Source organism: Oncorhynchus masou, chromosome 1 (genome assembly GCF_036934945.1).
Source record: "Oncorhynchus masou masou isolate Uvic2021 chromosome 1, UVic_Omas_1.1, whole genome shotgun sequence".
Taxonomy (NCBI): Eukaryota; Metazoa; Chordata; class Actinopteri; order Salmoniformes; family Salmonidae; genus Oncorhynchus; species Oncorhynchus masou.
Genome location: NC_088212.1, coordinates 19,975,212 through 19,999,860, shown reverse-complemented (window position 1 = coordinate 19,999,860; position 24,649 = coordinate 19,975,212). Strand labels below are relative to the sequence as shown.

The 24,649-nt window shown below is 45.0% G+C and overlaps 1 protein-coding gene across 1 annotated transcript in view; it reads left to right on the top strand.

Annotated features, from left to right (window-relative positions):
* The window catches only part of pcsk5b (proprotein convertase subtilisin/kexin type 5b), a 43,681-nt gene extending 19,339 nt beyond the window's left edge, over positions 1-24,342 (top strand). The window contains 16 exon segments of the mRNA XM_064957758.1: positions 285-373; positions 485-657; positions 1,892-2,104; positions 4,633-4,733; positions 6,244-6,347; positions 7,295-7,412; positions 8,498-8,686; positions 9,027-9,163; positions 9,358-9,483; positions 13,299-13,401; positions 14,454-14,647; positions 14,943-15,027; positions 20,900-21,003; positions 21,121-21,259; positions 21,610-21,725; positions 22,661-24,342. Coding sequence (XP_064813830.1) covers positions 285-373; positions 485-657; positions 1,892-2,104; positions 4,633-4,733; positions 6,244-6,347; positions 7,295-7,412; positions 8,498-8,686; positions 9,027-9,163; positions 9,358-9,483; positions 13,299-13,401; positions 14,454-14,647; positions 14,943-15,027; positions 20,900-21,003; positions 21,121-21,259; positions 21,610-21,725; positions 22,661-22,776 — 2,107 coding nt within the window. The 3' untranslated portion in view covers positions 22,777-24,342.
* Positions 24,343-24,649: the final 307 nt, after the last annotated feature.

Genomic DNA, 24,649 nt, shown 5'->3' with positions numbered 1-24,649 from the left:
TAGAGCGCAACGGGACAAGGACATTCCTGCTGGACAAACCCTCTCCTAACCCGGACGATGCTGGGCCAATAGTGCACCACCCGATGGGTCTCTTGGTCGCGGCCGGCTGCGACAGAGCCTGGACTCTAACCAGGATCTCTAGTGGCACAGCTGGTACTGAGATGCAGTGCCTTTGACCACTGCGCTACTATGGAGGCCCCAGTAAATCTGTTTACATATTTGTGAGTTTAATGTGCGTGTGTGAGAGATTTTAAATGTGTGTCTGTGTGTCCCTCCCTCTTTAGGCATGGAACTCGCTGTGCTGGGGAAGTGGCTGCATCTGCTAACAACTCCCATTGCACTGTGGGAATCGCCTACAACGCACGGATAGGGGGTGAGTGTGTGTTTCACGTTTCAAGGTTATTTTAAATCTTATTCAACAGTGGTGAGTGTGTGAGGGCTTGGGTGTGTGTTCACTCTGTGTGTGTGTGTGTGTGTGTCTCAGGGGTGCGGATGCTGGACGGCGACGTGACGGACATGGTTGAGGCCAAGTCTCTGAGTCTGCAGCCGCAGCATATTGACATCTACAGTGCCAGCTGGGGTCCCGATGACGACGGCAAGACTGTGGATGGCCCCGCCTCTCTGGCCAGGCAAGCCTTCGAGAACGGTATCCGCATGGTGCGTCTCGCGCGCACACACTGTACGTTGCGTACACACACACTCACACCAGCGGCCAGTGTTATCAATGCTTCCTTCAAGACATTTGGATTAAAGAGCTGCGTCTAATTAGCATATTCATGCATGGTATTCATAAGTATGTTGTGGAGATGGCTCAAAGGAGGAGCTAAGCCTAGGGTTAAGTGGAGGGGAGTGGTGTTCACAAAGTCCACTTGTGGTGATGTCAGAACACCCTCTCCTTGCTGAGTCAGAAATGCTGCTGACATTTTGATTGTGGAGAAAGTAAAACAATGGTTAGAGTTTGGTGGTGGGTTACGTACATCTCTGTTTGGCATCGAAGCTGCAGAGGTCTATTGGGCTATTATGACGTGTGTGTGGACATATTTTACTATACTTGTGAGTACCAGAAGTCCTCACAAGAATAGTATATTCAGGGAAGTAAGAATATTTTTGCCAGTCCTCACTTGTCCTCATTTTAGGGAAAATAGACTTGAATGGGAATCACTTGTTGGTCCCCAAAAAGTCCTCAAGTATAGTAAGACATAGCTGTGTGTGTGCCCTGCTTTCTTGGGCAAATGTTGTTTTTTTGTTTCTTTCCTGCCTCCCTCTTTTCTTTAAGAAGTCACCTCCCTTCTTGCACTCTCTCCCTCGCCTCCCTTCATAGCTGGTCCAAGCTGTCCGTCAGCGTTTTCTCCCGTCTGGTCCACTCTTCACTCAGAGGGGCTTCTCTCTCTTATCACTGGCTGACAGAGGCCTTTTGAAGTGCTACCCTTCACCTTTTATCCCGTGTGTGTGTGTGTGTGTGTGTGTGTGTGCGCGCGCGCATGTGTTTGAGTGATAGTCAGAGCGGTAGGCTTCCGCCCGTGTCCCTGCCAATCACACAGAGATGTTGACTTTTTTTAGGATCCCCATTAGCTGACGCCAATGGCGACAGCTTGTCTTACTTGTGTCCGACACGTAACAAGAAAGACGTTACAGACAAAAATACTTTTTACATCCATTAACATGTGTTATCAGTTACAGTTACACATACATGTCAGTAAATAGACAAAAGTAGGTTACATAAGAGAAACACTCAAAGAAATGGAACACAGCATTTTAGAATTCCCCCTCCACTGCTGCGTTCACGTGCTATTACCATTTCAGCATTCAGGTGGAGGGAGAACTTTCTTCGTTGCTGGGCGCAGGAAGTCCCACCTCTGATCTAATTTATATTGATTTGATTTCCTGCCAGGGAAGGAAGGGGCGCGGCTCCATCTTTGTGTGGGCGTCAGGGAACGGCGGGCGGAGCCGGGACCACTGCTCCTGTGATGGCTACACCAACAGCATCTACACCATCTCCATCTCCAGCACCGCTGAGAGCGGACGCAAGCCCTGGTACTTGGAGGAGTGCTCCTCCACCCTCACCACCACCTACAGCAGCGGAGAAAACTATGACCGGAAGATAGTAAGTCTATGTGGATGTTCCTCCACTCTTACCACAACATGCAACAGCAGAGTGAGGACAGAACTAGTGTGTGTTAGCGAGAAAGTGCACTAGTGTGCTAATGCCGCTATGTTGTGTTATTTAGGCCGACTAGATGGCATACTAACATGTAACTAATTCCTGAGCTGGCAAAGCCAGAAACAGGCTTTAGTTGTAAAGCCTGTGACCTTTGAACCCAAGGCTGGGTGATAGAGGTCAGCGTGTTGGTCAAGCTGTGTCCTGGGCTGACCCCCTGGCCCAGGGTGCATTGGGACAGACAGTGACAGTTGGCCCTTTTGTCCCAGCTTGTCTGGCAGTGTCTTGTCACATTCCCCATAGAGGGTCAGAAGACTAAGCAGGGGGAGACTAAGATCCAGCCAGGCCTACGCTGCCATATAGACTCACACAGAACCATGACCAGTACTCAACACGTACAGTCATATGCATGCGCACACACAACCAAAACCACCCATTCAATCCAACCATACCAGGAGGCCCCTCAAGTCCAAGACCCACTCCAGGGCCCGTATTCATTAAGCATCTCAGAGTAGGAGTGCTGATCTAGGATCCGGTCCCCCGCTGTGCATATACCGTGCCTTCAGTAAGTATCCATACCCCTTGACTTATTACACGTTTTGGTTATGGTACAGCCTGAATTCAACATTGATTTAAATAGGTTTTTACACACCATACCCCGTAATGATTTTTTTCTAATTTATTGAAAATGAAACACAGAAATATCTAATTTACATAAGTATTCACATCCCTGAGTCAATACTTTGTAGAAGCACCTTTGGCAGTACCTACAGCTGTGAATCTTTCTGGATAACTCTAGGAGCTTTCCACACCTGGATTGTGTAACATTTACCCATTTATTATTTTCAAAATTCATCAAGCTCAAATTATTTGTTAATCATTGCTCGACAGCCGTTTTCAGGTTTTGCCATATATTTTTAAGTAGATTTAAGTCAACTATAACTTGGCCACTTGGGAACATTCAATGTTTTCTTGGTTAGCAACTCCAGTGTAGATTTGGCCGTGTGTTTTAGGTTATTGACCTGCTGAAAGATTAATTAATCTCCCAGTGTTTGGTGGAAAGCAGACTGAACCAGGTTTTCCTCTAGGGTTTTGCCTGGGCTCAGCGCCATACCTTAAAAATACAAAATAATCCTGAAAAGCTCTCCAGTCCTTAACTATTACAAGCATACCCATAACATTATGCAGCCACCACTATGCTTGAAAATATGGGGAGTGTTCATTGGCTTTGCCCCAAACATAATTTATGTCCTAAATACAAAGTGTTAACTTTATTTTGCCACGTTTTAGAATATTTGTATTCTGTACAGGCTTCCTCCTTTTCACTCTTGTCAATTAGGTTAGTATTGTGGAGTAACTACAATGTTGATCCAACCTCAGTTTTCTATCATAGAGTTTAATGACTAACTGTTAGTCACCGTTGGAATCCCTGAGTGGTTTCCTTCCTCTCCGGCAACTGAGTTAGGAAGAACGCCTGTGTCTTTGTAATGATTGGGTGTATTGATACACCATCCCAAGTTTAACTTCACCACGCTCAAAGGGATATTCAAAGGGATATTATTTTTTTACCATCTACCAATAGGTTCCCTTTGCGAGGTCTTGGAAAACTTCCCTGGTCTTTGGTTGAATCTGTGTTTGAAATTCACTGCTCGACCTTAGGTAATTGAACGTGTGGGGTACCGAGATGATGTAGTCATTCAAATAAGTCCATGCAAATCACTATGACTTGATAAGCAGATGTTTACTCCTGAACTTATTTAGGCTTTCCATAACAAAGGGTTTGAATACTTATTGACTGAAAACATTTCAGCTTCTCATTTTTTACAGTTTTGAAAAACATAATTCCACTTTGACATTATGGGGTATTGTGTGTACTCGGCCAGTGACCCAAAACATCTAAATGTAATCCATTTTGAATTCCGGCTGTAACACAACACAAAGTCAAGGGGTGTAAATACTTTCTGAAGACACTGTATACAACTAACTGCCAAAATAAAGGAAACACTTGAGCAAATGAGCGATACAACGTATATTGAAAGCAGGTGCTTCTACACCGGTGTTGTTCCTGAGTTAATTAAGCAATTATTATGTATAAAAATGCCCAGTTGCCCACAATTGTGGCCTATCCAGCTCTACAGTGACCTGTCAGTCAGCCAGGGATCACTTTTGGATGATGGCTTTTATTTTGACTGACTGGATTTGGCACACAGCTTTTCTCTCCTGTCATTGAGGGACTAAGTCCTGCAATGGGAATATATATATTATTATTGGGGGGTTTTCCCAATCCCTTTGGTCCGCTTGGTTAGGAAATTATTTCCTGGGTACCTTTGGGAACAGCAGGTTTGTGTGTGCGTGTCAATTCTAGCAGGTTAGAGTATCAAAGATGGAATGTATGCAGTCTCAGGTGTGCCTCAAACTCACCCTGATCCACAGGATTTAACCCCCCTCCTTTCCATCCCTCCCTCCCTCTGTAGATCACTACAGATCTGCGTCAGCGCTGCACCGACAGCCACACAGGGACCTCAGCCTCTGCTCCTATGGCAGCTGGGATCATCGCGCTGGCCTTGGAGGCTAAGTAAGCTCCTTAACCTTAATGCAGGGATTCACACGACTGCAGTTAGTCAGTTTACTCAGCCAGTCAATCACATTGCTTTCCTGCATTATCACAGTCCCACTGTTCTCTTTCTCCTGACTGTTTGCCTTTCATCACTTTCTCTTTCTGTCCTCTGCTGCCCCCCCCCCCCATCAGCACTGCTGATGGTATCAGTGGTTATCTGGTGAATGAAGGAGTGGAGTTGACTTTGATAAACATACCCGAGAGGAGCTGGGGCTGCCAGCAGGCCTGCTCTGTCATTTGAAATCTAGCTTATCTTTCCTCCCTCCGCCTCAGATTACGCCTGTATGTTTATACCATAATTACACTTCAGTCAGAACACCAGAGGAGACGCTCTGCTCACTGAGGAATTCAGCTGGGTTTGATGTCGGGTCTGTTGGGACAGAACGAGCTGTTGAAACAGTTTGTGTGTGTGTGCGCACTCTGGCAGCGTTCAAATGATGTTAGGATGCCTGTGCCATGGCCTAGTTAGGGCACCACGGCAATGATGATGAAACATTTCTAGAACTTGAATTATGGATGGAGTTCTGGAGTTAAACTATTGGTTTTGTTTGTCAATGAATCTGTTTTTATGGATAGGTATTGGAGTTGGGACTCCCCTGCTTTCCCCTCCAGAAGACTTCTCTCTGTCCTTATGGAATTGACATGGCTAGCTAGTTAGTGGTGCACGCTGGTAGCGTTTCAATTGGTGATGTTACTCGCTCTGAGTAGTTGTATACCTTGCTCTGCAAGGGCCATGGCTTTTGTGGGTCAATGGGTGATGAAGCTTTGAGGGTGACTGTTGTCGACGTGTTCAGAGAGTCCCTGGTTCGAGCCCAGGTTGGGGCAAAGAGTGGGAATGAAGCAACACTTACACTATTACTGGCGCCCAGGCTAACAACTTCTGGTTTTCACTTGAATGCGTAAAAAAAAAACTTTCAACAGAGTGAGTGTTGGACAGTGAGCGTAATGGCAGACGTCCGGACAGATGACTCCTGGGAAGGGAAACACATCCACATACTGTCCCACTAGTGTTCAAGAGTTTGTTGGCGTTGGGTCGTTGTGAAGGTTTTCCCCATTCCACAAAATATATAGCCATGCAGAGTAGTACTTTTCTAGAATGTTCCGGAATGTTGTGCCCAGAGGATGAAGGAGAGATGAGAGACAGAGAAAGAAAAAAATTAAGCATCTGGTCGGCATATGAGGGGATTCCCGGGAAACTTGGTGACCCACATTGATTTTTTTGTGTGAGTTTTTGCATCAAAGGACACATGGCTACCATCTTGTAATGGTTTTACGTGAGATCAGACAGGGGAGGGAGATAGATGGACATATCTGCTATATTTTGCCCTCTTCTCCCCTCTCTCGTGTTCTTTTTCTCACACACACACATCCATTCACCTTTTAAATGTGTGTACACACACACACACTGTGAAGTCTGTTTATTTGGTCACCAATGTGTGTCTGTGGTGTTTTGTGATTTATCCCCCAGTCCTCTGTTGTCGTGGAGGGATGTTCAGCACATCATCGTCAAGACATCTCGAGCCGGCCACCTCAATGCCCCTGACTGGAAGACCAATGCCGCTGGATACAACGGTGCTTAACACTGCTTGCCTCCTCTACTCCCTTCACCTCAGCTACTCCCTCCCCCCTCTCTCTTTCATACCCCTGACTGTCCCAGTCGCTCACCATAAAACATCCCACCGCCTGCCAACTACCTGTCAGGCATTCCATGTGGTGTACTTTGTTTCATACATGTGTTTGTAGTGTGTGTGTGTGTGTGTGTATTAGAGAGAGAGAGAGAGAGTGTGTACACACATGCTTGAGAGAGTGTGTGCTTGAGGTTTGTGTGTGTTTGTAGTATGTGAATTGAGGGTCAGCCAGGCTGCAGTCCCAGTCTGTCTGGAGTTTTTCCAAATGGCTGTTTCAAAGAGCAATGGGAAAGTGAGAGTGAGAGAGAGAAGGGGGGGGCATGTTACCCAGAGGGAAATGGAGAGGTCTAGAGAAAGGGTGACAGCGTAATGAAAGAGCGGGTGAGGAAACAATATTTGATTGGCTGTGTTGATTGGGTTGACATTGATGTGATACTGTTTTTAATTGGTTGTTCTATGACATTAATAACTATAGACTCAGAGCCATATACAGTGCCCATAGAACATTGCACAATTTTAATTTGACATTTTTTCTTTTGTTTCAAATGAGTAAGTAAAAGTATCCACTCCTGTGTCAACTAGAATTCTCTATACTCTTTATCCATTCCTCTGGTTGGAATGACTCAAGCTCTGTCATAGGAAAGTTGGTGGATACTTATCGAATTAAAACATTTCAGGCTGTTACACATGTTAACTGTCTAGATTTTTTGGGGGTGGGATGTTGTTTACATCTGAATTCAATAACAACCCAGGTTGGAAGGCAACACATTTGTGGTAATTGTGGTGGATCCTTCCTACAGACACTGTATAGATATGTATATGGGTTGGTGTATGTATTGACTTGATGTTTTGAACGGTTCGGATTGCCTGATGAGTGGGCGTGTCTTGCAGTCAGCCACCTGTATGGCTTTGGTCTGATGGACGCGGAGGCTATGGTAAAGGAGGCGGAGCGATGGAAGCAGGTCCCCGCCCAGCACATCTGTGTGGAGAGTGCCGACCGCCAGATCAGGTACTACACAACCAACGACTCCCTAGTTTTCCTGTCCTTACCCAATCAACCAACCAATCAAATGTGATCTGTTCAAAGCTATTGACAAATGCATTACAACACTATATTAAACAACAACCAAGGGTAGTGTTCATCCGGGCAAAAAGTTGTTTCATTCCGTTTTGGAGAATATTTTCCCATTTTGTGCCTACTGACTCTCTCCCGGGGTGTGTGTTTTTTGTCCAGAGGTTTTCATGTATGGGATTGTGCAAGCTCCTGCACACTGAGGGGAGCCAGCCAAGCATTAGTTCTGGAGGGTCTAACACACGCACGCGCATGCATACACACATCCCAGATGACTTACAGGCCTTTTCAATTTCATCTGCTTGTTTTTTTTTCTGTGCAGCTGGATGCTTAATCGGGCCCTTGTTGAACACATTGACGAGCCAATCACAGTTTAGTTTACTGGCTTTGAATGGAACCAATTAGCCTCATGCTAGTTCCCCAGTCGATCTCCCTATCTATCAGCCCCATGATGGCCGGATGATAGGAATCTTATGGGAAGCATATGTTTGTGTTTTGAGGGAGTGTTTGTAGTATATGAAGTGAGGCAGCACCGGGTGTGTTTTGGCAACACTGTGATTTTGCTCTGGAGCTGTCCTCCGTACGTCATCTTACAGCTTCTGGGCTCTGCACTGAGACACCCCTTGGCTGGCCTCACCATTGCATTTGATAACGTCTGGGCCTTCTCATCCTTGGAGTATTGGAGAGAACCATGAGATCTGTAGACTGCCAGGGAAGTCGTAATCTGGGTTTGTCTCGTCCCAAGCACACTTAAATGCAGATCTACACCTCAAACCACACACATGTTAGCGTGGATTCTGGCATAGTGTTTGGGAGCCAGGCGGTGATATCACTTGTCCTGTCTCCTCTGCTCTCAAAAAACCATGGTTCAGAGTCATCAATAATCCATGATAGCTGGGTAGCACATGGCTTGCCTACTCTGTGTCTGTGGGTTCCAATTCCTCTCACACGTCAGATTTCGATTCTGATTGGTGACTGCTCTGACTCTGACACCTGATTTGGTTGCTTCCCTCTGCCTGCAGGACGATCCGCCCGGAGCATGTGGTGCGCTCTGTGTACAAGGCCACCGGCTGCATTGACAACTCCAACCACCATGTCATCTACCTGGAGCACGTGATCGTACGCATCACCATCACACACCCGCGCCGCGGTGACCTGTCAATCAACCTTACGTCCCCCTCGGGGACCAAGTCTCAGCTGCTTGGCAACAGGTGAACCTCCCCTTCAATTCTACTCTACTACGCTTGCTCTTACACTACGCACCAGGGTTTCTTCACTCCTGGCATGAAGGCTTGTGTTCCATCCCTGCACTAACACACTTGTTTCGACGAATCATGAAGCCGTTAAATAGTTTAACCAGATGTGTTGGTACTGGACCGGAATAAGAAGAACCTGCACACCCCTGTGGCTCCCCAGGACCAGGATTGAAGAGCACCGGTCAACATGTTTCTACTACTGAGTCTCTACAGTTTGTGGTCTGATTGTGGTTGAACCGTGTGCTTTCTCCCATGGTAGGAAATAGAAATGTGGTTGACTTGTGGTCTCCTCTAGGTTGTTTGACCACTCCATGGAGGGCTTTAAGAACTGGGAGTTCATGACCACTCACTGCTGGGGGGAGAAAGCGGCCGGGGACTGGATCCTGGAGATCCATGACTCCCCCTCGCAGCTCCGCAGCCAGAAAGTCCCAGGTACAGTAGACTAGAGAAGCCCTGTCTAAAGAAGCGACGGCACCAGTGCAAAATATGCTTAAAGTGAACTATCCCCTTAAGGATACTCACCAACCAGAGTTATATTGTGTAGCAGTAAATCAATGATGTGTAATTGTTCACCCTTTCTCTTGTCCGTCTTTGCTGATGCTATGCTGGGCTGCATGAACCCCCAGGTAAGCTGAAGGAGTGGTCTCTGGTGCTATATGGCACCTCCGTGCACCCGTACTCCTCCCTGCGCAGCGACAAGCCCCGTTCGGCCGAGCCCCCTGCAGACGAAGAATTCACTGAGGAGTACAATGGTGAGTGAGGAATATGACGGAGGGAGGGGAAGGAGAGACTAAAGAAAGAGGTAGAGGACAGAATACAGGAGTTCTCTCCCTACCACTCTCTGTTCCTTACCTCTGTTACAGTGCATTTGGAAAGTATTCAGACCCCTTGACTTTATCCACATTTTGTTAATTTACAGCCTTATTCTAAAATTGATTAAAAAGTTTTTTCCTCATCAATCTACACACAATACCCCATAATGACAAGCAAAAACAGGTTTTTAGAAATGTTTATAAAAATTATCACATTTACATAAGTATTAATACCCTTTACTCAGTACTTTGTTGAAGCACCTTTGGCAGCAATTACAGCCTCAAGTTGTCTTGGGTACGGTGCTACAATCTTGGCACACCTGTATTTGGGGAGTTTCTCCCATTTTTCTCTACAGATCCTCTGGGATGGGGTGCATCGCTGCACAGCTATTTTCAGGTCTTTCCAGAGATGTTCGATCGGGTTCAAGTCCGGGCTCTGGCTGGGACATTCAGAGACTTGTCCCGATGCCACTCCTGCGTTGTCTTGGCTATGTGCTTAGGGTCGTTGTCCTGTTGGAAGGTGAACCATCGCCCCAGTCTGAAGTCCTGAGCGCTCTGAAGCAGGTTTTCATCGAGGATCTCTCTGTACTTTGTTCCGTTTAACTTTGCCTCAATCCTAACTAGTTTCCCAGTCCCTGCTGCTGAAAAACCTCTCCACAGCATGATGCTGCCACCACCATGCTCCACCGTAGGGATGGTGCCAGGTTTCCTCCAGACGTGATGCTTGGCATTCAGGCCAAAGAGTTCAATCTTGGTTTCATCAGACCAGAGAATCTTGTTTCTCATGGTCTTTAGGTGCCTTTTGGCAAACTCCAAGAGGGCTGTCATGTGCCTTTTACCGAGGAGTGGCTTTGGTCTGGCCACTCTACCATAAAGGCCTGATTGGTGGAGTGTTGCAGTGATGGTTGTCCTTCTGGAAGGTTCTCCCATCTCCACAGAGGGGCTCTGTCAGAGTGACCATCGGTTTCTTGGTCACCTCCCTGACCAAGGCCCTTCTCCCCCGATTGCTCAGTTTGGCTGGGCGGCCAGCTCTAGGAAGAGTCTGTATTCTAGTCAATGTCATCCTATTAAACTATTGCTGTGTACTGTATATGTACTATTCTATCCTATGTATTCTACAGATAAAACCATTATATCCACATACTTTCCAAAATGTCTATACATCCCATCACATAGATGGATAGATAGAGTTGAAGTCAGAAGTTTACATACACCTTAGCCAAATGCATTTAAATGCTGTTTATTACAATTCCTGACATTTAATCCTAGTAAAAATTCCCTGTTTTAGGTCAGTTAGGATCACCACTTTATTTTAAGAATGTGAAATGTCAGAATAATAGTAGAGAAAATTAGTTATTTCATCTTTTATTTCTTTCATCACATTCCCAGTGGGTCAGAAGTTTACATGGATTCAATTAGTGTTTGGTAGCATTGCCTTTTAAATTGTTTAACGTGTTTAACAATAGCCTTCCACAAGCTTCCCACAATAAAATGGGTGAATTTTGGCCCATTCCTCCTGACAGAGCTGGTGTAACTGGGTCAGGTTTGTAGGCCTCCTTGCTCGCACATGCTTTTTCAGTTCGGCCCACAAATTTTCTATGGGATTTGTTGTCAGGGCATTGTGATGGCCACTCCAATACCTTGACTTTGTTGTCCTTAAGCCATTTTGCCACAACTTTGGAAGTATGCTTGGGGTCATTGTCCATTTGAAAGACCCATTTGAAACCAAGCTTTAACTTCCTGACTGATGTCTCGAGATGCTGCTTCAATATATCCACATAATTTTCTTGCCTCATGATGACATCTATTTTGTGTAGTGAACCAGTCCCTCCTGCAGCAAAGCACCCCCACAACATGATGCTGCCACCCCTGTGCTTCACGGTTGGGATGGTGTTCTTTGGCTTGCAAGCCTCCCCCTTTTTCCTCCAAACATAATGATGGTCATTATGGCCATAAAGTTCTATTTTTGTTTCATCAGACCAGAGGACATTTCTCCACGAAGTACCATCTTTGTCCCCATGTGCAGTTGCAAACCGTAGTCTGGCTTTTTTATGGCGGTTTTGGAGCAGTGGCTTCTTTCTTGCTGAGCGGCCTTTCAGGTTATGTCGCTATAGAACTTGTTTTACTGTGGATATATATACTTTTGTACCCGTTTCCTCCAGCATCTTCACAAGGTCCTTTGTTGTTCTGGGATCGATTTGCACTTTGCATCAAAGTATGTTCATCTCTAGGAGACAGAACGTGTCTCCTTCCTGAGCCGTATGATGGCTGCGTGGTCCCATGGTGATTATACTTGCATACTATTGTTTGTACAGATGAATGTGGTACTTTCAGGTGTTTGGAAATTGCTTTCAAGGATGAACCAGACTTGTGGAGGTCTACACTTTTTTTTTCTGAGGTCTTGGCTGACTTCTTTTGATTTTCCCATGATTTCAAGCAAAGAGGCACTGAGTTTGAAGGTAGGCCTTGAAATACATCCACAGGTACACCTCCAATTGACTCAAATGATGTCAATTAGACTGTCAGTAGCTTCTAAAGCCATGACATCATTTTCTGGAATTTTCCAAGCTGATTAAAGGCACAGTCAACTTAGTGTATGTAAACTTCTGATCCACTGGAATTGTGATACAGTGAAATAATTTGTCTAAACAATTGTTGGAAGAATTACTTGTCATGCAAAAAGTACATGACCTAACCGCCTTGCCAAAACTATAGTTTGTTAACAAGACATTTGTGTAGTGGTTGAAAAACAAGTTTTAATCACTCCAACCTAAGTGTATGTAAACTTCCAACTTCAACTTTCGACAGATATCTCAAACTTCTTCCATTTAAGAATGATGGATGCCAATGTTCTTGGGACCTTCAATGCTGCAGAATTTGTTTTTTGTTACCCTTCCCCGGATCAGTTTTCTCACACAATTGCGTAACCTATAGAAGTGTTGCGTAATATGGGCTCTCATGATGTGTTTGATTAGATTTTCAAATTACATTTGCATTGATGTCAGAGTGATTAGAGGGACAATAGAGTCTGGAGTACCTGGCAGTTAGCAAGTTTGTTAGGCTACTAATGACCATCAGCAGCATCAGAGTTTGGAGAAGCCTAATTACCGTGACTAAATGTTTGTAACGGGGACTGAATACTTTCCGATTGTACAGTGCCTCCTATCTCGCACTACCTTGAACCACTGTACTTTTATAGCTCCAGCTCTCTGTAACTTCGTTATCAGCAAAGTCTGTGCTCGTAGGAAAAGAGAAGTACACATTTTTTCTCTTTTTATTCTCCCCCTTTCTCTACCTCTGTGGGTTTCTCCTGCAGGGTTACAGTGAGCAGGCAGCTGATAGTCATTAGCCAGTGTGATCAGCCAGAGCCATAATAGCAGAACATAAACACCCCCAACTTTTTTCTGCTTGTTAGACATAACACACTCCTGCCTTCTGCACAATAGGAACACCTTTCACACACTCACTCACTCAAACAGACCTAGCAATGGGATAATATTACACAAGACACTGAATACTTTCTACTTCTCTAACAGTAATGTGATTCGCTGGAGTACACATCAGACACTGCACCCTAACATCACACTACATGGTTGTTTCTTCAAAACTTAGAATTATGGGTTGGAATGCCAGTCACCTCCCTTTAGTCGCACCCAGTTTTGTCTCATTCATAAAGTCAACTAACCTCCCCACCCCCTGTAGCATGGTGTATTACAGTACCCATAATGCTCTGTATAACATATCCTCTTCACCAGGGCTCTGTAACAGTGAGTGCAACGAGAACGGCTGTGAAGGCCCCGGACCTCACCAGTGCAACAACTGCCTCCACTACTTCCTCAAGTTCAAGAACAACACCAGGTTAGAATGTCAGTGTTCTGGCTGCCTAGTCATAGGCTGTGTTTACACAGCAGCCCAATTCTGATCTTTTCCCCAGTTATTGGCAGAAGATCTGATTGGTCAAAAGACTGCAGTGTCAGGGACATTGCACTTCTCTTGTCTCACTCGTTTGCTCTGATTGAAGTCGGTGGTGACCCGACCATTGCCACACGGTGAGAACCATTCTTACGAGGCCATGATCCGTAGAGTAAGGCGTACCATAAACAAACCGTTTTGCAAAACAAACGAATGTGTGTGTGAGAGGGGGTGGTTGACCTGTGTGACTGTGTTCAGTGGCGATCTAAGTCCACTGTAATTGCCTATATCTGGTGCACATTACACAGTACACTAATAAACAAGAGGGGTGTGCAGGTGCCTCTGTCTTGTGTTGTAAAACCTTATCATTAGCCATCTTAAGAATACAATGTTTTTTCCACTACTTTCAACCCCTGAGTGCTTAATGTAGCTGGAGTGGGGTTTGGGAGGGGTGGATGGATGGAAAGGGGGGGTACTGACGCTAATGCTCATAATTATATCCCTATGTTTCTCTTTGATGACCTCGTCTAACGGGTGGGGATGTGGGTGTGGTTGGAGGGGAAGGGGGCTCTGACATGGGGGATGTTTTGGAGCACACGGTTTTACATTTATTAAAAAACAGCGTGAGATCGAAGGGGCAGAGGCGGTTTATGAAGTTATCTAACAGATGTGCTTTAAAAGAAGGCACCTGTTCATCATACAGAAACGCACAAACACTCCCACGCTTATGCAGTCACAAATCTGATACGCACAGAAACACATGCTGTGTATAATTTTGGGTCATGAGCTTTGTTCGCTCCCATGGGGGGAGAGGGGTTGTTATTCTAGAATCTAGTGGATTTTGGTTTATCACCTTGTTCAAACAGAGTCAGCGGTCAGAGTGCAAAAATGTAGTCTAGCATTCTGTTTCTTTCCTTTAGCCTGTTCCTGTATGCCAATAACATATTTCTCCACTGTCTCTGTCCCATCCTTCTCCCTCTTTCTCCACGCCGCTGCAGGACGTGCGTGTCGGAGTGCCCATCCGGGTTTTTCCGCGACGACAGGAAACGCTGTAAGAAGTGTTCATCTCTGTGTGAGACTTGTGTTGGTAGCCGTAGTGACCAGTGCTCCACCTGCAGACCTGGCTTCCACCTTAACGAAGGCTCCAACAACTGTGTGGCCAGCTGTGTGGACAGCTTTTATCTGGACCACGGCAAGTCTCTCCCTCACACACACACACACACACACACGGAATATTCTAATATGGGCCTTGACTTGCCTTGAAGGCAATTGGTTGGTTGATTGATTGATTGCCACTGACTGGCAAGAAAACCAACAAATGATCTGGTGTCCCAGGTATGAAACCTTGAGGCACAGATTTGAACCTACCCTCGCCCTTCCCCTCAGACTCCGCCTCTTCTCCCTTACCACCGCTGCCCCCCCCCCCCCCAACACTTCCAATGCTTCTTTGGCCCCTATCTGACTAGACGTTTTATTTCGAGTTACAGATTCCAACATGTGCAGAAGATGCAACGAGAACTGCAAGAAGTGCACCACGTCTAATATCTGCACAGAATGCAAACCAGGGATGAGGTAAGCCAAACCCACCAAGCCAAACACTCTCTCTCTGAACCTGTCACCTCTAGCCCCCCCCCACACACACACTGCTGGTCTATAGTAGTAATTGCATCACTCAACCATCCAGTGACATTTTCATGTCTCTGGAGTTTGATTATCACCGCCACCAAACACTTTGAAGTGTTTCAAAACATTGGTCTGGAATCCAGCCTGACAAACTCCTGCTAGTTTTCAGTGCTGTCTGAGACAGTGGTGGTAACGCGGGCCGTAATCCTTCCGAACGCCTGCAAGACCACAGACAGTCACATTTGTTCACCATTCACAGGAGAGGGAGGACAAAAACCCAAATCCTTTCTGGGAAACAGAGCTAATATAACCCAGGCCAGTTGTTTTTCAGCTCCGGTCACCACAGAAACCTGTTCTCGCAGGAACTTCTCAGAATGAGGTTTAGAATAGAGGTCTTCTCTGATCCTAAAATTGAGATCCAAACCTAAGTGAAATAGGTGTGTGTGTGGTGTGTGTGTGTGTGTGTGTGCGCTTAATGGAGCTATATGCACTGCTCAAAAAAATAAAGGGAACACTAAAATAACACATCCTAGATCTGAATAAATGAAATATTCTTATTAAATACTTTTTTCTTTACATAGTTGAATGTGCTGACAACAAAATCGCACAAATTATCAATGGAAATCAAATTTATCAACCCATGGAGGTCTGGATTTGGAGACACTCAAAATACAAGTGGAAAACCACACAACAGGCTGATCCAACTTTGATGTAATGTCCTTAAAACAAGTCAAAATGAGGCTCAGTAGTGTGTGTGTGGCCTCCACGTGCCTGTATGACCTCCCTACAACGCCTGGGCATGCTCCTGATGAGGTGGCAGATGGTCTCCTGAGGGATCTCCTCCCATACCTGGACTAAAGCATCCGCCAACTCCTGGACAGTCTGTGGTGCAACGTGGAGTTGGTGGAGGGAGCGAGACATGATGTCCCAGATGTGCTCAATTGGATTCAGGTCTGGGGAACGGGCGGGCTAGTCCATAGCATCAATGCCTTCCTCTTGCAGGAACTGCTGACACACTCTAGCCACATGAGGTCTAGCATTGTCTTGCATTAGGAGGAACCCAGGACCAGCCGCACCAGCATATGGTCTCACAAGGGGTCTGAGGATCTCATCTCGGTACCTAATGGCAGTCAGGCTACCTCTGGCGAGCACATGGAGGGCTGTGCGGCCCCCCCAAAGAAATGCCACCCCACACCATGACTGACCCACCGCCAAACCGGTCATGCTGGAGGATGTTGCAGGCAGCAGAACGTTCTCCACGGCGTCTCCAGACTCGTCTGTCACATGTGCTCAGTGTGAACCTGCTTTCATCTGTGAAGAGCACAGGGCGCCAGTGGCGAATTTGCCAATCTTAGTGTTCTCTGGCAAATGCCAAACGTCCTGCACGGTGTTGGGCTGTAAGCACAATCCCCACCTGTGGACGTCACACATGCACATTTGTGGCCTGCTGGAGGTCATTTTGCAGGGCTCTGGCATTGCTCCTCCTGCTCCTCCTTGCACAAAGGCGGAGGTAGCGGTCCTGCTGCTGGGTTGTTGCCCTCCTACGGCTTCCTCCACGTCTCCTGATGTACTGGCCTGTCTCCTGGTAGCGCCTCCATGCTCTGGACACTACGCTGACAGACACAGCAAACCTTCTTGCCACAGCTCGCATTGATGTGCCATCCTGGATGAGCTGCACTACGTGAGCCACTTGTGTGGGTTGTAGACTCCGTCTCATGCTACCACTATAGTGAAAGCACCGCCAGCATTCAAAAGTGACCAAAACATCAGCCAGGAAGCATAGGAACTGAGAAGTGGTCTGTGGTCACCACCTGCAGAACCACTCCTTTGGGGGTGTCTTGCTAATGGCCTAGAATTTCCACTTGTTGTCTATACCATTTGCACAACAGCATGTGAAATTTATTGTCAATCAGTGTTGCTTCCAAAGTGGACAGTTTGATTTCACAGAAGTGTGATTGACTTGGAGTTACATTGTGTTGTTTAAGTGTTCCCTTTATTTTTTGGAGCAGTGTATATATACACACATGGGGGAGTTGTTGCTATATATGTATGTATATACAGTGGGGCAAAAAAGTATTTAGTCAGCCACCAATTGTGTAAGTTCTGTAACTGTAGGCCTGTAATTTTCATCATAGGTACACTTCAAATATGACTGACAAAATAAGAAAAAAAAATCCAGAAAATCACATGGTATGATTTTTAATGAATTTATTTGCAAATTATTGTGGGCAACTTTTGTTATTGACCAAATACTTATTTATTTCAATACTTTGTTTCATACCCTTTGTTGGCAATGACCGAGGTGAAACGTTTTCTGTAAGTCTTCACAAGGTTTTCACACACTGTTGCTGGTATTTTGGCCCATTCCTCCATGCAGATCTCCTTTATAGCAGTGATGTTTTGGGGCTGTTGCTGGGCAACACGGACTTTCAACTCCCTCCAAAGATTTTCTATGGGGTTGAGATCTGGAGACTGGCTTGGCCACTCCAGGACCTTGAAATGCTTCTTACGAAGCCACTCCTTCGTTGCCCGGGCGGTGTGTTTGGGATCATTGTCATGCTGAAAGACTCAGCCACGTTTCATCTTCAATGCCCTTGCTGATGGAAGGAGGTTTTCACTCAAAATCTCACGATACATGGCCCCATTCATTCTTTCCTTTACACGGATCACTCGTCCCGGTCCCTTTGCAGAAAAACAGCCCCAAAGCATGATGTTTCCACCCCCATGCTTCACAGTAGGTATGGTGTTCTTTGGATGCAACTCAGCATTCTTTGTCCTCCAAACACGACCAAAAAGTTCTATTTTGGTTTCATCTGACCATATGACATTCTCCCAATCTTCTTCTGGATCATCCAAATGCTCTCTAGCAAACTTCAGACGGGCCTGGACATGTACTGGCTTAAGCAGAGGGACACGTCTGGCACTGCAGGATTTGAGTCCCTGGCGGCGTAGTGTGTCACTGATGGTGGGCTTTGTTACTTTGGTCCCAGCTCTCTGCAGGTCATTCACTAGGTCCCCCCGTGTGGTTCTGGGATTTTTGCCCACCGTTCTTGTGATCATTTTGACCACACGAGGTGAGATCTTGCGTGGAGCCTCAGATCGAGGGAGATTATCAGTGGTCTTGTATGTCTTCCATTTCCTAATAATTGCTCGCATAGTTGATTTCTTCAAACCAAGCTGCTTACCTATTGCAGATTCAGTCTTCCCAGCCTGGTGCAGGTCTACAATTTTGTTTCTGGTGTCCTTTGACAGCTCTTTGGTCTTTGCCATAGTGGAGTTTGGAGTGTGACTGTTTGAGGTTGTGGACAGTTCTCTTATACTGATAACAAGTTCAAACAGGTGACATTAATACAGGTAACATCTTAAAGAAGAAATTACAGGTCTGTGAGAGCCAGAAATCTTGCTTGTTTGTAGGTGACCAAATACTGATATTCCACCATAATTTGCAAATAAATTCATTAAAAATCCTACAATGTGATTTTCTGGATTTTTTTTCCTCATTTTGTCTGTCATATTTGATGTGTACCTATGATGAAAAGTACAGGCCTCTCTCATCTTAAGTGGGAGAACTTGCACAATTGGTGGTTGACTAAATACTTTTTTGCCCCACTGTATACATACATACACACACAGTGCATTCGGAAGTATTCAGACCCCTTGACTTTTCACATTTTGTTACGTTACAGCCTGATTCTACACACAATACCCCATAATGACAAACCAAAAACAGGTTTTTAGACATGTTTTCGCTTTGACATTATGGTGTATTGTGTGTTGAATAAGGCTGCACATTTTGTTACATATGTGAAAAGTCAAGGAGTCTGAATACTTTCCGAATGCACTGTATATTCAGTTCCGAGGTGGACCAGATCTGACACAGAATATGTCAGAGATGAGTGCGAATCGGATCCGAAAGATTACAATTGCAGCTTTATTGCTGTGCATGCCAGCAGAATTGTTTTGACTTGTCTGGCAAGCAGGGAATGTTAATGTTTCACATGCAATTTCTGATGTTGGCCTATCTAAAATAGAGTTGATCTACACTACAGCTTAATATTTTCATAAATGCATCCCTAATTTTAAAATGTTGACACCAGAAAGGTGTGTGGCAAAGACGTTTCCGTTCTCCCACAGATTTGTGCACATTCATTGTGAGTTGTTTTCCCTTTGTTAATCTTTATTTTTGATATATACTGAACAAAAATAAAACGCAACATGTTGCAGTTCATATAAGGAAATCCGTCAATTGAAAAAAGTTCATTAGGCCCTAATCTATGGATTTCACATGACTGGGCTGGGGCGCAGCCATGGGTGTGCGTGGGAAGGCATAGGCCTGTCCCGCAGGTGAAGAAGCCGGATGTGGTGGGAAACTGGGCTGTCGTGGTTGTGGGGCCGGTTGGATATACTGCCAAATTTTCTAAAATAATGTTGGGGGGTGGCTTATGGTAGTGAAATGAACATTCAATTACCTGGGAAAAAAACTCTGGACATTCCTGCAGTCATCATGCCAATTGTACACTCGGCTTGAGACATCTGTGGCATTGTGTTGTGTGACACAACTTCACATTTTAGTGGCCTTTTATTGTCCCTAGCACAAGGTGCACCTGTGTGATATGTCACACCTGTCCGGTGGATGGATTATCTTGACAAAGGACACAATTCTCACTAACATGGATGTAAAACAAATTTGTGCACAAAATTTGAGAGAAGCTTTTTGTGTGTATGGTACATTTCTTGGATCTTTTATTTCAGCTCATGAAACATGGGACCAGCACTTTACATTTGCGTTTTATATTTTTTGTTCAGTGTATTTTTCTTGAGCACACATAGAAGGACCTGGCCTGTGCACAAGTGTAGGCCTATTAAAGTTCCCATTTGTGGATGTCTAATGATAGTATTTCTGATTGTAATTAACTCACCACCACTTATGAGCTGTGGAGCATCTCAAAATCAAAACATTTGGCACCAAGCAGAGTATTTTACATCCATTTGCGAGTATTTCTTATTGCATTTGAATAATCTTTCCAACACTCTCCTTCTCGATATGCTTAAGTAACCTCCTTGCCTCGGTGTGACATAGCAACATGTTGCTGATCCCATATCCCCAGTGGAAACATCATAAAATAGGCTGTCTGTTCCGAGCTCATTGGCACGGAAACCACGAGGGCCCAGTTGAAACAATGTTGCAAGTTCACTATAGCAAGAGATTGAAGCCAGCGAAGGTGAGAGGCAGACAGGTGGAGGAGAGATTAATGCTTTAGACTGAACAAACTGCCATGTGTAGCACGTGATTTATAGAGGTGATTTTTGTATTTTCATCAGGATATTTTCTTCTAATATAATTTCGGCTCTGGTTGGTATTTCAGATATTTTCACACAGATTCGAGGTCAGTGTCCACCGAGCGTGAGCCGACATGGGATCCAAGGGTCAATTACAGAATTTTGGATCCGACCCTGTTCGGATACCGGGTTGGATCTCGGGTTAGGATATATCCGTGAAGACCTAGTTTAGAACCTTTAGTGCTGTTCTTAAACATTTTTTTTCCACACCTCTCGTCTGGGATCCCCAGCCGTTCCAAGTATTTGAACTATTCCACAGCTAGCACACCTGATTCAACTTGTTCACTAAACATCAAGCCCTTGAATTGGTGAATCAAGGTGAGCTAGTTCAGGGTTACAAAAAATTGGGAAATGTCAGAGGTTTGAAAACCACTGGACAGTTTGTGATTTTAATTTGATGTTTGAAAAAAGGGACCGGTTGCCAGTGAAGTGTGTTGTGTACTAACGTATGCCTTTTGTAATTCAGTGTATTGCTCTCCAGTCTTCAGGGGAATAAATGTCAAATGACCTGTGACCCTGGGACCTACTATAATGGCCACAGGAGGACCTGCGAGCTGTGCCACCGAGCGTGTGCCACCTGTGCAGGTAAAGCTCCCTTCATAAAGTAAAGATGGTCCCTCCCAGTCAGTTGGCCAAAGTAAAAATCAACATTTTGCCCAAAGTGAAGTTTGTGCACTGCTCACAGTCTCCCCCTGTCTGCAGGCACGGGGATGGAGGCGTGTAACAAGTGTGCAGAGGGCTACTTCTTGGAGGAGTGGCGCTGTGTGTCCACCTGCAGCGTGGGATACTACATGTATGAGCAGACCTCGGACAAGGGCGACATCAACAAGTCCTGCAGGAAGTGAGTCTGCTTGACGCATACAAACTCCACACCTTACACTTCCTCTCTTCTACACCCCCTCCCTACAACCTGGCATGTTTATCCTGTCAAACTGCCTCAAACCGGACTATAATCTTCAAAAGGGTTCCAACATCAGTCATATACCTAAGGCCCCTTAAACCTGCCTTTGTCCTCCTTTTTAATCTAACACTACTCGCTATTTAGTCTGGAGGATATCTGTGCGTTAGCCCTCCTGTTTGATGTACCAAAATCATGAAGTTGGAAAAAGGGACAAACAGGCTTTGTGGAAAGTCCTCCCTCTATCCAACTATGACCTAAACTATAGCTTTATCCCCCCCACCCCACCCCAGGTGTGACCACAGCTGCTATGCCTGCACAGGTCCCGGTGAGACAAACTGCAGCACCTGTGTGAATGGCTATAACCTGGAGGCAGGAGTGTGTGTGGTCAGCACCATCTGCAAAGATGGTGAGTACTAGAAACCCTCTTATATGTATTATAGATTCTTTAAGGACCTCATTCTAGAAGTGTCTGCTCAGTCACTGCACAGGTAACAGCGGTTTTAAACTTTCTCAGTGCTCTTTCTCTTTTTGTCACGATCTTTGCTCATGCATTCACCCCTAACTAATGTATACCAATCTCTCTTTACATCTTGTCTAAATTACGCATGTTTAAAATTGGGCAACTTCTGTCTGATTCTGCAATGCCTTCCCCATATCTCACACTAGATGGAAGGTTGGTCTTGTGGCCTCATACTGTAACCTAGGATAGAAAATATCCATGCTCTTGTTGGTATTCCATTGATATATGGCTAACCTTTTCAGTCCTATCCTATAGGGCCCATTTGCCTGTGAGATATGATGAAGGTTTTTGATGATCTGATTTGTCTTCAAATTGTCATCCCCAGTCTGTCCATGACCCACTGAGACCAATGGCTTTTTATTGACTACAAAACAAATGAATGACTTCTGCTTGTAGAAAACGGACTCTTAGTTTGAGTGCACAGCAAGTCAAAAAAAACTATTTCAAATTGAGGTTATGACAGACTGGCGATCCACTTTTTCATTGCAAAGTCCTTTCTGATGAAAAATGACAATGTTTTGACTTTTGAAATTGACCCTCTTTGAAATTGATTGACGTTTTTTCTCTTTTTCCCCAAATTTCTGTTTTACTTTCCGACATGGATCCAATCATTCCTGCTGGACTACAATCTTTCCCCTCCGATGAACATCACACCTCTGATGGATCAAAACCTAAACTCTTTCTGTCACCTGACCCCTCCTGACCAATCCACTTGGCTTTGTCTGCCTGTCCTGACCAATCCCATGGCTATGCCTGTTGTCCCCCCCCCCCCCCCCCCACCCCCCACCCCCACTTATCTCTTCTTCCTGGTATGTGGAAAGCAAATGAAGAATCTTGGGCGGAAGGCAGTTTCTGTGTGCTTGTAAAAAAGAACAATCTGTGCCAGAGAAAAGTTCTGCAGCAACTGTGCTGCAGAACATGCTCGCTAAAAGGGTGACTGGAGGTCCCGCAGGGAGCCGGGGGGGGCACCCCTCTACCCAAGCCCACTCACTCAGTCACATAATTTATAAGAAAATCTGGGCCTCTTAAGGGACTGCGTCAGAGGTGTGAGGACAGAACTACAACAAACCTACCTTTTTTCTGTACTGGGACATGTGGTCAGGGCGACAGTAGCAACTGGGACTTACTAAAAAAACAAAAACAAATAATGTGTCGGTATTTTGTGACCAAAGCATCGATGCCAAAATAATTGTACCATTTTCCAGTATAGGATGTGTAGCTTGCAGGAGGGACCTGCCAATCTGTGTTTACTTCAGTTTTTTGCTCCTCCTCAAGAGTAACGATGCGAAGGTGAAAGCTGATGAACGTACCAACCCCCGGCTGTGTGTTTGTAAATAAATGTTCACTCAATAATGTGAAAACTGTCTGGGTTGCGTTTGCTATCTGCCAAGTGAGGATGCACGCACGCACACACACACACACACACACACACACACACACACACACACACACACACACACACACACACAGCAGGATTGTGCAAACACTTGAATTGATAGGTGGGAAAATCATGTCCCCATTCTAAATGCCGCAGGGAATCCATTGTGTGCCACAGGGAATCCTGACTGCTAAACTGTCATCTATTTTTCAGGTTGTGTGTGTGTGTGAGAGAAAAAGTATTACAGGTGCCCTTGACTCACTCATCATCCCACAGGCACTAAGATCAGATCTGTTTATCAAAGACCACATTAAATAAATCAGGGTCGTATCTTTTAGGCACAAAACATAAGAAAACTGACAGACAGGGATGACGACCTAGTCTCGCCCAATAAGAAACACTTATTTTCATTACAAAATGCTTTTAAGTTTTCGTTGCGTGCCCTAATGAACAAGGCTCCTCTTACTGCTATCCGAGACCATGGGGCCATTGCACTGACAAACAGCACTAGCAGGGCTTTATTCCACAACGTTGCACGGTTATGTCATTGCATTCGAGCAGAGGTGGTACTGTATCTTCTTGATCATCAAACAATTTTGATATGATTGACGTTTTTTGGTGAACTTCATTTAAATGTTATTCTATCCTTGCTAGTTGCCACACATTCAAGACATGTCCATGACACTATAGCAAAGAGCGTGCATTTCATTAAGATTTGTGTTCATTTGGCTCCTCAATGGAAGAAAAGACTGTTACTTATTAATGTATTAAAACATTATTCTGTTGCTTGCCCTGGTGAACACGACCCAGGTTGTAAACACATCAGAGAGACTGAGAATCCAAGACAATGGTTGGTGCTGCAAAATTGGACCACAGTCTGTCTCTCTGTAACACGCAGGCCATGGGAGTCAACTTTGTAATGGTTGAATACCCTGTTCATGAAACCCATTATAGAATGAGTACTGAGGTGAATAAGACACTATTCCAATAAAGAAATTGTCAAATTTAATTCTCAATGTGGGTTTATACCTTTTTGAACAATAACAGTATTACTGTAGATGTGTTGTACTGTTGATTGTGGTTTAATTGAAATAAAGATTGATTGATCCTTTTGGTTAACAGAAACGTATTCTTGGTCATTGTTGAAGATGACTTAGATTTGATTAGTGTCAGTAGTATGTTGATTTATATCATGTCTTGTCAGACCCCTCCCCCCCCACACACACGTTTATATTGTAAACCAGTGTCGATGTTATACATATCAATGTTATTACTAATTAAATGGTTAATCTGTTCATCTTTTAGTTTTTTTTCTGCTAAGATCTGTTGGTCATTGTGAACATCCTCATTGTCCCACACTGTTTATTTGGGTTGTGTTCATTAGGCAGAACATGGAAAAATAACGGATTGAAACAGGGGGAGACTTCCTGGA